Below are 13022 nucleotides of genomic sequence, written 5' to 3' on the forward strand. Positions count from 1 at the left end.
ATTTAAAAGTTTTCAGTTTGATGTGTGTTGTTCGTTTTTTTTTTTCCAAAAATATTTTAATTTCTAATTCGCTCTTAGGCAATTATCTTTGCGTTGACAGGTTCGTCGTAGGAATTAGCCAATCGCACCGGCTCACTTTTTTAGTTTGGCTTAATTTTATCAAACTAAACTACTACTTCTGTGTTAAAAAACAAAACAAAACTATTCTGGTTTTGATTTTTATCATCTGGCAGACTGCTAAAACTGAAAGACCCAAGAAGACAGCTCGAGTCAATTTGAAAGCTGTCTCAAATCCTGGAATTCTTGCCCCGCTCCATCCTCTCTCGCGAGATTTGGAAGCCGGAAGTGGGTTCTATTTCAGGCGTCTCTGCGAGGCGTGTGCTCAGTTAGTGTTGGCGGGAGCTGAGCGATCAGTCTGCTCCTTGCTCGCCGGCCTAGGCTGGGTCTGGTCTAGGGGCTTGCGGGCAGCGCTCCCCGTCTCCGGCCGGCAGGATGCGGGTGGCTGTGGCCGGCTGCTGCCACGGCGAGCTGGACAAGATCTATGAGACGCTGGCGCTGGCGGAGAAGCGCGGCCCCGGGCCGATAGACCTTTTGCTGTGCTGCGGCGACTTCCAGGCGGTGCGCAACGAGGCCGACCTGCGTTGCATGGCCGTGCCGCCCAAGTACCGCCACATGCAGACCTTCTACAGGTGAGCAGCGAGGTCCGGGCCTCAGACCCAGCGGTGCGAGGCGTGACTAGCCGGCAGTGAGTGAGTGGAAGAGAACCCGGACTGGATTCGAATTCCCCCTGCCACTGACTCGCTGTCTCCCTTACTTACCTTCTTTGTTCACGCTGTGTCTAGGAACTGGTGCTTCGTAAATGTCACTTTTCTCTTTTCCTTTCACCTGTCTTATCTGTTTCGGAAGGGATCGAAGCCTGAGGGGAAAAACCTGGAGGAAGAAGCTGACAGGGTAATCTACCTTGCACTTGATAGGACTCTGGGACTAGTCTGTTTACTGATGCAAGAGTTTTTATTGGACGCCTCCTCTGTGCTCGTCCGCGTTCTAGAAGCTAAGGTTAAGAACTGACAAAGTTCATTGAGCGTACACTGGCTTTAAACCCAAGGTGGCAGACCTTCATTCTTAAGAACAAGTATAGGCAATTCACTTAGAAAGAGCTTTTTAATTTTTTATAATGAGCTCAAATATCTCCTTTGGGCCTTATTTTGCTTTTCTGCTATGCCCGATTGCATGGGCATGCCTAATTGCTTTTCTCTATGCTTGATTTCTGCTATGCCAACCGACAACTTTACTCTTGTGTTCTAGGTATTACTCCGGTGAAAAAAAGGCCCCAGTTCTCACAATTTTCATTGGGGGAAACCATGAAGCCTCAAATCATTTGCAAGAGTTACCCTATGGTGGCTGGGTAGCGCCAAACATTTATTATTTAGGTATGTGTTCTGGGTAATTTCTTGCTTTGTTTGTAATGGAAGCGCCTGTTAGGATTTGTATAACAGGCAGCATCTTGAGCTATATGGTGTTTGCGAAATGTCTCTTAATTTAAATAGTTAATCATGAAACTGTAATTAGAATGGTTAATTTAAGTAGGTAATTATGAAAATATGTCCGTGCTTCTAGTATTTTAAGCAATATAGATAGTAAAACATAGTAAAAAATGCAAAGGCCTTATGTACTATTTGCAATCCCTTTATTTTTTCTTACTCTTTCTGTTGATTGAGAAAACTCAAGCTTATTATGATGGAAATTGTTAAACATACAGAAGAATAGAGAATAGTATAATGAATCTCTGTACGTGTTAAACAGTTTCAACAACTATTATCATTCTGCCATCCTTATTTCAACCCCACTCCCCTCTAAACTTTTACTTAAGTAACTGTAATTCCTCATTATTTATTGCTTAGTTCATGTTCAGATTTCTGTGATTATCACAAAGATGTTTTACTTTGTTTGACTTGTTCAAATAGAATCCAAATGAGGCCTGCACATTTCATTTGCTTGTCATGATTCTGAAGTCTCTTAGGCTGTAAGTGTCCCTTTTCTCTCCTACCCATGCTTGTTATTTGTTGAAGAAAATGGGAACTTTTTCTTGTAGAATTTCCTGTGTTCTGGATTTAGCTGATTGGAATTTCTTATATTGTTTAATGTGTTCCTTTTATCGTCTGCATTACCTGTAATCTGTGTTTAGATTTACAACCGGATTAGATTCAGGTTCAATTTTAGTCCTGTTAGACTATTTAGTCCATTCTTTTCTTCGCTTAAATGTTTTCAGCTCTAATGATGACATGATAACTTCAGAAATATAATTTATCTACTTCATTACTGATTGTTCTGTTGACAACTGTAATATTGTGAAAAGATGTTTGAAGATGATCAATCAGAAATAAAATATAGAAACTGCAGGTTATTTATACTTTATACCTGTTGACTTTCAGATGTATAACCTATAAATCCATCATAGGACACTTTTCCTTATTTCCCTGCCAGCCCACTGTAATATTTGACTAAGTACCAAATTACGTCTATTTTTCTCCTAACATACCTAATCTCATTGGCCCTTCCTTTCTGCTTAGTATCTTCCCTGATCTGCTTCTAGGCCTTTCATCCCTAGTCTGCCTCTTATATTGTTGGCATATTGCTATGTGAAAGAGTAACTTCATCTTGATATTTAATTTTCAAATAATTTTAGGACTGCTTGGAGTTCTACGCCTTCAAACTGTTGTTTTAGTTAGTAAAGAGATTGCTTCTGCCTATGGTAATTTTATTTAACTGCGTACTTTTTCAGGTTTGGCTGGTGTAGTAAAATACCGAGGTGTAAGGATTGGTGGAATCTCTGGTATCTTTAAATCTCATGACTATCGAAAAGGTATTGTTCTGAGAATTGTTTTTAAATTTTAGAACTTGCATCTGTCAGACTAACTTAAGCATAATATATAGTTTGACTTTTTCATGGAATTTTTTCTCTGAACTACTTTAAAAAAAATTGTTTTTAATGTATGTTTATTTTTGAGACAGACAGAGTGTGAGTTGGGGAACAGCAGAGAGAGGGGGAGACACAGAATCTGAAGCAGCCTCCAGGCTCTGAGCTGTCAGTACAGAGTCTGACGTGGGGCTTGAACCCATGGACTGCGAGATCATGACCTGTGCTGAATGAAGTCGGATGCTTAACTGACTGAGCCACCAAGTCACCCCTGAACTGACTACTTTATTTTATACATATGAAAAATTTGAGAGTACTAGAACAAATTATCTTTGTATCCACCATCTAGTTTTTTCAAGTCTTAGCGTTTCGCCACTTTTAGTTAGATTTTATTTTGTTTTATTTATTTTTTGAGAGAGGGAGAGAAGGTGTGAGCAGGGGTGGAGCAGAGGGAGAGGGAAGGATAGAATCTCAAGCAGGATCCATGGGGGGCTTGATCTCACAACCATGAGATCATGACCTGAACTAAAATCAAGAGTCTGACGCTTAACAGACTGAGCCACCCAGGCACTCCAGTCAGGATTTTAAAGAAATAGTACAGATTCAGTCAGAGCTCATAGTTTATCTGTTCTCAGTCTTATTCTCCTTTTATCCTTCCCTTTCCTTACCAGGAGTCACTCTTCTGAATTTGGTGTTTGTTATTTGCTTGATTATGTCATTACCAGATACATAACAGCTTTAAACAGTGTACAATGTAGCATGTTGTAAATTTCATATGAATGTATCATTTTGCATGTATATTTCTGCAACTTGTTTCATTGTTTAATGTGTTTTTGAAATCATGTTGATACATTCATTTTAATTTGTGAATAGTATTCTATTATAGAAGCATATTGCAGTGCATTCATTTATTCCATTGTATCTGAAAAAATTGATCTTAAAGGAATAGCTTGAGTTTACATTGATTTCAAAATTTTATGAATTAAGTTGGCAGCTAAAACTTACATCCTCTGTGTAACTGTTAAATCACAGATCTGTTCCCTGCTGCTCTGCTCCCCATGATTCTAAACTGTTGACAGGGGAGTACAAAAATAGGCTGTCTCCTTCACGGCAGGTGTGAGTGCAAACTGTCCTCCACTCTTTGGAGGACAGCTGGTAATCTGTGGAAATGATAAAAGTACTCTGACCCAGGAGTTCTACTTCAGGAATTTAATGTACAGATATATTCCACACATGCAAGATGATGTGTACACATTTATTATTTCAGCCTTGTTTGTAATGGCAAAAGGTACAAAGTAATTAACTCTAACATAACTCTATCATGATAAAACTATACAATGCAATGCTATGAAGCTAATTTTTTAAAAAAGTAGAAGAAAGCAACTCTATGTGTAACTGATACACAAAGAACTCCCAAGTTAAGTGAAAAAAAAAACAAGGCACAGAACATGTTTCAACTATACTGCTATTTGTGTAAAAAAAAAAAAAAAAAAAGAGAGGATAAAGAAGTTTGTGTATTAAATGCATAGATGATGTCCCTGGAATAAAATACAAAAACCTGATTAACTTGAGTTTCCTCTAGGTAGTGTTAGTAGTTAGTAGGAATAGGAGGATCCCTGCCTCCCATTGTTTTATCAGCTTTGTTGAGATAAAACTTACATACTATCGTAAGTATACAGTGTCGTGATTTTGGTAAATTTATGTAGGGTTGTGCAACCATCCAGATTTAAAACATTTCTAGTATTCCCAAAAGTTTTGTAGTTAATCCCTGCTCCCACCCCAGCCCTGGGCATCACTGGTTACTTTTTATTCCTTTCTGATGATATCTCTTAAATTTTAAACTATATGAATAAACAACGTATTCCAAATTATAATTTAATTTAAAAAATCATAAGCCCCTCAATTATTTAGATTTATAGTTAGTGATCACTCATTAGTAGAAAATACCAACTTTTTTTTTTTTTTTTAATACCAGCCTTTTAAGAGCAGTGTTTTCATAGAATTTTTAAGAACCAAAACATTAATGACAGACCTCCGTTTTGGAAAAGTGTGTGTATGTTATTTGTATTTGCCGTATTTAAGGGAGTTGAATATAGCTTATTTCTCTTCTTTAATTCAAGGTCATTTTGAGTGCCCCCCTTATAATCCAGCTACAATAAGGAGTATATACCATGTGAGAAATATTGAAGTCTATAAATTAAAACAGGTATGTAAAAATTACATTGCAGCATACTTGAAAAAATGTTAAAGTCATTCTGTACCAAAATGTATTTTGATCATTTTGGTATACCACTTCCAAGAAATATTTCAGTATAGAATACTTCAGTATTTCTAAAGTTTGGATCTTGAGTTGCTTTTAGGAGGTTCACAGATGAACATTTTTTTTTATTCTAATGTTATGCATTTATTTTAGGAAGTAATAATAAAATAGAACATTTAATCTATGACTGTGTATATTACTACTTAGAATAAGGCTAAAGAATATATGTTGGAATAAAGTGATACTTTAAAGAAAATATTAGAATATTTCATTTTATTTTTTTTTATTTTTTTATTTAAAAAAAATTTTTTTTTTCTTAATGTTTTTATGTATTTTGAGACAGAGAGAGACAGAGCATTAACAGGGGAGGGGCAGAAAGAGAGGGAGACACAGAATCTAAGGCAGGCTCCAGGCTCTGAGCCATCAGCACAGAGCCTGATGCGGGGCTCGAAATCACAGACTGTGAGATCATGACCTGAGCCGAAGTTGGACGCTCAACCGACTGAGCCACCCAGGCGCCCTAGAATATTTCATTTTAAATAATGGTATTAAGTAGGGAATAAATAATGGTAAGGAAGATAGAGAATGTGGTAAAATTGTGAAAGTGGTATTGGAACACTGGCTTAACTAGAGAGTAGCTGACACTAGGTTTTTGTTTGAGAACCCATTAAATGCCTGACACTGGGCTAAGCAGTTATCACACATGACATTTCATGTAATCGCCACACAATTCTGTACAGCAAGTATTACTCTAACTTTGTCACATTAAGGATGAGAGATCAAGGCTCAGATAAGGTAAGTAGCCTTCCGGGGAATTCCCTAGGAGTTAGGTGGTGGAGTCGCCTGAAGCTGTCAGACCCTTCCCACCATGCCCTACAGCCTCTGCAGGAGCTTAAGGATGCTCGTGGGCGTTTCTTTAATGTCCTACTCCTAACAGGTCCCTACCTTGAATCCTTTTTCCCTTTCACCCATCTCAGTCCTACCAGTGTTTGACGACCCAGCTTAGATACCAGTTTTCTAGTTTAAAGCCATCACTCTTCTCTGAATTTTCATCACACTTACTGCCCGAATCAGTTATTCAGCGATTATTCGTATCCTTTATCTTGTATTGTCTTGAACACATAAATTATTTTAATTTAGTTTTCCAAGTTTTGTTGCCGATTACTTGAAGGTGCTGGGGATGTGTAATGTATGGAGTATATTTTGTAGCCTCCCCATGAAGACACCAGCTACCTTGAATACCTCTAGTATAATTTATGTAGCAAGCAGCATTTTTTACATGTATGTTCTATGAGTCCATTAGAAAAAAAAAGGAATTTATCTTTGGGTTTTACTGTATTATTTACATTAGAGATCTCATGAAATCTGTGTCTCTCTGTATCTTAAAACAGTTCCTTTACTAAAAGTGACAAGAATAATGGTTATTGTATATTTCAGAAACCCTATATTAAAGACCATGGCTAGTTGGCAGTTAGATCAAAGTATGTCTCTGTTGACCTGCCTTGCCATAGAATATAAGGATGATTTGTGAGGTAAAGAGAAAGCTTTTTCTCCTTGCTTACATGAGTGAGGAGTTTAGCATTTCTTAGTATTTCTGTGACCTTCTTAAATAAAGTTTGCTTAGAATGAATTACATAGAAATCTAAAGATCTAAGCGGTTAAACAATGGTGTGGTGGTGGAGAGAAAGTGTAGGGGATTGCTTTTGGCTAATCTGTTTTTGGGTTTTCTTTCTTTTTCTGTTAAAGCTGAAGCAACCTATGGACATATTCTTATCTCACGATTGGCCAAGAAGCATATATCATTATGGAGATAAGAAGCAACTTCTTAAGACTAAATCTTTTTTCCGACAAGAAGTGGAAAATAACACATTGGGAAGTCCTGCTGCCTCAGAGCTTCTAGAGCACTTAAAACCTACCTACTGGTTTTCCGCACACCTTCATGTGAAGTTTGCAGCCTTGATGCAGCATCAGGTAGAAATCAGAACATTCTTTGATTTGACAAACACTTAGCAAATATCTGTAGGCTAAGGCACTGTTGGCACAGTTGTAAATTTAGAGAAAGAGCTCAAAGATAACTTTGCTTTTGCGAGTAACTCCATATCCATGGGGCAGGGAAGAGACAAGCAGGCAATAAGTATTATTATTAGTGATTAGTGATAGCAATAAGTTTGTGATGAAAAGTGCCATGATGCTGTGGAAGTGCCTACACCAGACTCTGGTGAATTGGGGATGTAGACACAGAGATGAAGAGATTGAGAAGGTTTTCCAAAGGAATTGGTTGTGCCAGGAAGCAGTAGAATATGAGGGCAGTGTAGGTAGGGAGCCCAGTATGTGCCAAGGCTAGAGGTCTGAATGCGTGGCGCGCTGGGGGCTGCAGCAGTCCCTGCGGCTGAGGCGGAGGGAGAGATGAGGCTGGAAGGACATCCTAACTGCCTGCTGGGCCATGTTCTGGAGTTTAGGTTTTAACCAGAAGGTAATGGGGAAAGTTGGGGAGTAGTGAAACCAGACTTTGATTTTAGAAAGATTAGTTTGGTAGCATTTTTGTGTATGGATCATAGTAATGTAAAATGGGAGGCAGAGAGGCTATTTAAGCATAAGATGAGGTTCTAGCCTGTGGCAGGGAGGGAACACAGAGAACACGATCTCCAGAGAGATTTTGCAGGCAGAATCATCAGGATTTGGTGACAGAGGGGGACTCCCAGAATTTTCCTTGGGTAGCTGCATGGGTGATGGTGCTTGACGAAAGGTAGAGAATAAATAGAAACTTCAACTTAGGCTTTTATGGAGATCGTTGTTTCTTTTCCCCTCCCATTCTGACTGACTTTCCACCTAAAGTATTCCATAGGGAAAACATTTAGAAAACGCTGGGTTAACAAGGTTAGAAATTCCTTCTCGAAGTCTTCTTCTATAGAATTCCTGAGAGTCTTTAATGTGCTGATGGGCGTCGTCTTTCTCCAAGAGTGAGTGGAGTGTGGGGTGCAGTGCTGCTTGAACTTGACCATACTCTTTTCTGTGGTGGAAGTGCACTTTAATGATGTTCTTCAAGTACAGTTTGGAAAATTCTGTTTGGAAACATTCCTGTGGGCCCTTTCTGTTGTGGGCTTATCCTCACTCCCCAGTTTCATTGGGAGAGAGAGGCAAGGTTACTCCTTTTCTCTTCCTTTGGACCACTGCCAAGGTGATTATCCTCTTTAAATGTCCAAGTTATCCATTCAAATCAGTCATCTTTTCTACATCTTTGTTATTCTCTTCCGTCTCCTAGGGTTCATGACATGCCCTAGGGCTCATGACACGCTCAAAATCCTAGGGCCTGGATTTTTACTGAACCATCGGCTTTGGTTCTTTCCCCCCATTCCATCTTGGGTTGTCAGCCTCAGGGAGTTCTATCTCTGAATGAATATGTTCAGTCCCTTTTAATTAGCTCCTCAACCTTGACTGCCTTTGCCAGTGGTCTCTTTCAGCCCCTTTACCAACACCAAAGATCACCTTTTGTCTCAGAACTGCCCCACTGCCAAGATCTGCCTGCACTCTCTGTGCCTTCACCTCTCAGTCCATCACCACCATTGAACTGAAACCTGGCCCACAGCAGGGTGTCCCATAGCTGCTTCCTGTCCTTTTTCCTCCATGGGCCTTACTGTTCTCAGTGAGTCACTTTTGTACTTCATCCAATATGACCTTCATGTTGTAGTCTATCACCCCCTGCCCATGTTTCTTTTCTGCCAATTCAGTTTTTACAAAATAGCTTACTTGAAATATAATTTACATGTCATAAAATTCACCTATTTAAATGTACAATTCAGTGAATTTTAGCATATATCCAGAGTTCCAGAGGTTTCCAGAGCAAACAGCACATAGCCCAGTTTTAGAACATTTCCAACACCCCAAAAGATGTCTTGTGCCTGTTTGCTGTGCTGTTTGCTGTCAGTCCTTGTTCCTGCTCTCAGCCCCAGGCACTAATCTGTTCTGTGTCTCTGTGGATTTGCCCTCTTTGAAATTTATATAAGTGGGATCAAAGTCTATAGTCATTGGCACGTGGTTTCTTTTGTTTGTGTGTTTTTGAGGTTCATTCGTGTAGCAAGTATTAGTATTTCTTTCATTTTTATTGTTGAATATTTCATTCTGTGAATGTATCCCATCAACTTTTGGTGTTGTATCTAAGAAATATTTGCCTAACCCAAGTTTATAAAGATTTTTCCTTATAATTTCTTTTAAAAGTTATATAGTTTTAGCTCTGCCAGATTACTTTTCAGCTCTTCTGTTATCTTAGCCTTTGCGTTATATACTTTGATTTAGCACTGGCATTATCATCAGCATTAGTGTCTGCTTTGACTTTTGTAAGGAAGTTGAAGCCCAGAGAGTTTAAGTGCATCGCCTGTTATTACACAAGTGGTTGCAGAACTAACTTATTTTGGAAAAGTGACAGTTGTTGCTTTGACACATAACTTAGGGGTATGTTAATAAAGATTGTTTCCATCCTATTCTGTGTATGAATTACTGTGATGATTTAACATTCTTTCTGGGACTGCCTGGGTGGCTCAGTCAGTTAAGTGGCCAACTTTGGCTCAGGTCATGATCTCATGGCTCGCGGGTTCGAGCCCTGTGTAGGGTTCTGTGCTGTCAGCTCATAGCCTGGAGCCTGCTTTGGATTATGTGTCTCCCTCTCTCTCTGCTCCTTATCTGCTCATACTCTGTCTCTCTCTCAAAAATAAGTAAACATTAAAAAAAAAATTTTAACATTCTTTTTAAAATTATGGTTCATATTTGTAGGCCAAGGATAAAGAACAGACGGCCAAAGCAACAAAATTTTTAGCCTTGGACAAATGCTTACCACATAGAGACTTTCTTCAGGTAAAAAGAAAATGAAATAACTTTGCAATATAGTTTTGCTCTTCCAATGATTAAAAAAAATTAATTTTCCCTTCAGAATTTATTTGTGCTCTTTATAATTTATGTATTGTGAGAATTTTGGAATATGTTACATTAGTGTTTTTAAGCTACTAAATTAAATTCCTTTTAAATTTTATTATTATACTGAAATTCTTAGCATATTAAAAATAGAAATGTTTTTCTTAAAATTATCAATTTCTTCCTATAGGTAATAGAAATAGAACATGACCCCAGTGCTTCTGAGTACTTGGAGTATGATATTGAGTGGCTCACTGTTCTAAGGGCTACTGATGATCTTATTAATGTGACTGGGCGCCTATGGAATATGCCTGAAAATAATGGCCTGCATACAAGGTAAGTCTGACATTTAGGGTTTGCTCTCTCTGGTGCATGCATGATTTTTTGTCCCCTCCACCTTTTTTTTTTTTTTTTTTCTTAAATCAAGGGAATTATTGTTAAATGAGTGTCAGAATAATTCAAGGGTTACTGACTGGTATGGAAAACTACAAATTTTCCATCTAAGGGATGTAAGAAAATGGGCTATAGAGTACCAACCCAAATTAGCACATAAATTAATAAGCGTGTATAAAACTGTAATGTGGTGATGATTTGGTTCACACATTAAAGTAACTTATGCTTATTTTAGAGTGTGAGTTAAGAACAGCTTTTTCTTTTTTCTTTTTTAAAAATTTTATTTATTTATTTTGAGAGAGAGAGAGACCACGAGTGAGAATGGGGTAGGGGCAGAGAGAAGAGTGAGAGAATCCCAAGCTGTCAGCACAGAGCCCGATGACATGGAACTTGAACTCATGAACCATGAGATTGTGACTGGAGCTAAAACCAAGATTTGGATGCTTAACTAACTAAGCCACCCAGGCACCCCAAGAAGAGCTTTTTCTAAAAATTGTTTTTATTTCAGAATGGTCCTTTGGTAAATTAACTGTAATTTTATTAAACGGAATTTTTATATGTGGTTTAGATTTTATCCTTACACCTGAAGTCCACAGTTAGATCTTACCATTTGTTGTCTGAGGCTGATAAAATGTAAAAAGCTATTGTTTTGGACTTTTGTAGGTGGGATTATAGTGCAACAGAAGAAGCTATGAACAAAGTATTGGAAATACTGAATCATGACCTCAGAGTTCCATGTAACTTCAGCATAACAGCTGCTTGTTATGACCCTAGCAGGCCACAGACACAAATGCAGTTGGTGCATAGGATCAATCCTCAAACTACTGAATTTTGTGCCCAGCTTGGCATCACTGACATAAATGTCAGGCTGCAGAAGGCCAAGGAAGAACATCACTTGTGTGGTGAATATGAAGAACAGGAGGACCTGGAGAGTAATGACTCTGGTGAAGACCGTAGTGAATATAACACAGACACGTCTGCCCTGTCCTCTATTAATCCAGATGAAATAATGCTAGATGAAGAAGAGGAGGATGAGGATAGTATCGTAAGTACACACAGTGACATGAACACACCGTCTGTAGAGCCTTCTTCTGATCAAGCTTCTGACTTCTCCGCAAGCTTCTCTGATGTCAGGATCTTGCCAGGTTCCATGACTGTATCTTCTGATGATACATTGGGTTCCCCAGATGGCAGAGAGGGGAAGCCTGGTGAGGCTTTGGAGTTGGAGGATGGAAAGGACTTAACCGAGTTGCCCCTGAAGAGGCTGAGTGACGAACATGAACCTGAACAAAGAAAGAAAATTAAGAGGAGGAATCAAGCCATCTATGCTGCAGTGGATGATGACGATGCAGCATAAGACAATTTACTTAGTATTATATGTAGATATGTGATTTTTAAGACCATATTTTTAGAGTCGGATTTTTGACACTCAAGACTTAACTTTGTAATAATGAAGTTACATGAGAGAATTTTAGTTAGGTATTGACTTTGTCTTTAGTCCTTTGTATATTTCAGATAAAAATATTAAAATTTTATATATTTACTTGATTGAGTACCTTTTTTTTTTTGAAGACGTATACCATTCACTTTCATTATTTTCAGGAAACACTCACGGGATACCTACTCTGTACCAGGCACTTTTCTGTAAAATGGCACTATAAAGATGAGTAAGACCGGAATTTCTACTTTTGAGGAGTTACTACCACTGTGAATATTTTTGTGTATAAAATATGGCATCTTTATATTTGGTTTTGCAAAGTCATTATTGCATGTACGATTTTGTATGCTTTCATTTTATTTATTATAAATATTTTCCCTGGTCTGCTCTTAATGTCTGTCAAATATAATTGAAATTGAAGATGGTAGGTAAGGTTTCAGGAAATAAATTACTTTAAATACTAAACATTGGCAAACAAAGTTTTACATTTAATTGCTGAGATGAATATAACCTTGTTGATTTTGGCATAGTTTAGCTTTCGCTTTAATTTTAAGGTGACTGTAGTAACTGTACAGGTCATTTTTGACACAGTTCATCTTAGTATTAATTACTATCAGGGATTGAATTGCACAAATGCTGCCCCTTGTGCTGTATCATGTGGCTCATCAGTAGTAGAGTATTTTATTTTTAATGTTTATTTATTCTGAGAGAGAGAGAGAGAGAGAGAGAGCAAGCGAGCACATGCATGCGAGCAGGGGAGAGGCAAAAAGAAAGAGAGAGAATCCCAAGCAGGCTCTGTGCTGTGAGTGCAGAGCCCTAAGTGGAGCTCTGTCTCACGAACTGTTGAGATCATGACCTGAGCTGAAACCACGAGTCGGACACTTAAATGACTGAGCCACCCGGGCACCCTACTACTAAAGTATTTTTAAAGATCCACATGGAAAAACTATCCCTCCCTCCTGTCTCTGGTTAAAAATGTCTGGATCACCTGAGGAGATGGTTACCCTGCACTTTGGATGAGGAGTCATGAATCCAAAAACTATTCTGGGATGTCATCCCACAGCAGTCCAAATCCAGGGGTCATTAACCTAGGAGAATGCTGTAGCAAC

General features: G+C 38.4%; 1 protein-coding gene and 1 long non-coding RNA gene across 2 annotated transcripts in view; one reads left to right on the top strand and one right to left on the bottom strand.

Annotated features, from left to right (window-relative positions):
* The first annotated feature begins 346 nt into the window (after positions 1–346).
* On the top strand, positions 347–12371 carry DBR1 (debranching RNA lariats 1). The gene is made up of 8 exons (XM_060638749.3): positions 347–689; positions 1306–1430; positions 2783–2863; positions 5038–5123; positions 6924–7148; positions 9945–10025; positions 10273–10418; positions 11139–12371. Exons 1-8 carry the CDS (start codon positions 493–495, stop codon positions 11830–11832), a joined length of 1635 nt encoding a protein of 544 aa, XP_060494732.1. The 5' UTR covers positions 347–492; the 3' UTR covers positions 11833–12371.
* The window catches only part of LOC132683136 (uncharacterized), a 48070-nt gene continuing 46695 nt past the window's right edge, over positions 11648–13022 (bottom strand). Inside the window, exon 3 of the long non-coding RNA XR_009612064.3 lies at positions 11648–11758. This is a non-coding gene — a long non-coding RNA (uncharacterized LOC132683136). The remainder of the gene's footprint in view (positions 11759–13022) is intronic.

The sequence above is a fragment of the Panthera onca genome, chromosome C2, assembly GCF_046562875.1.
Source record: "Panthera onca isolate mPanOnc1 chromosome C2, mPanOnc1 haplotype 2, whole genome shotgun sequence".
Classification (NCBI taxonomy): domain Eukaryota; kingdom Metazoa; phylum Chordata; class Mammalia; order Carnivora; family Felidae; genus Panthera; species Panthera onca.

Bases quoted from the DNA above. Each gene is read 5' to 3' on its own strand.
- DBR1 (XM_060638749.3), top strand. From the start codon at position 493: ATGCGGGTGGCTGTGGCCGGCTGCTGCCACGGCGAGCTGGACAAGATC. The intron at 5,124-6,923 runs GTATGTAAAAAT...TTTCTGTTAAAG, and splicing joins AAGTCTATAAATTAAAACAG to CTGAAGCAACCTATGGACAT. The intron at 10,419-11,138 runs GTAAGTCTGACA...GGACTTTTGTAG, and splicing joins AATAATGGCCTGCATACAAG to GTGGGATTATAGTGCAACAG.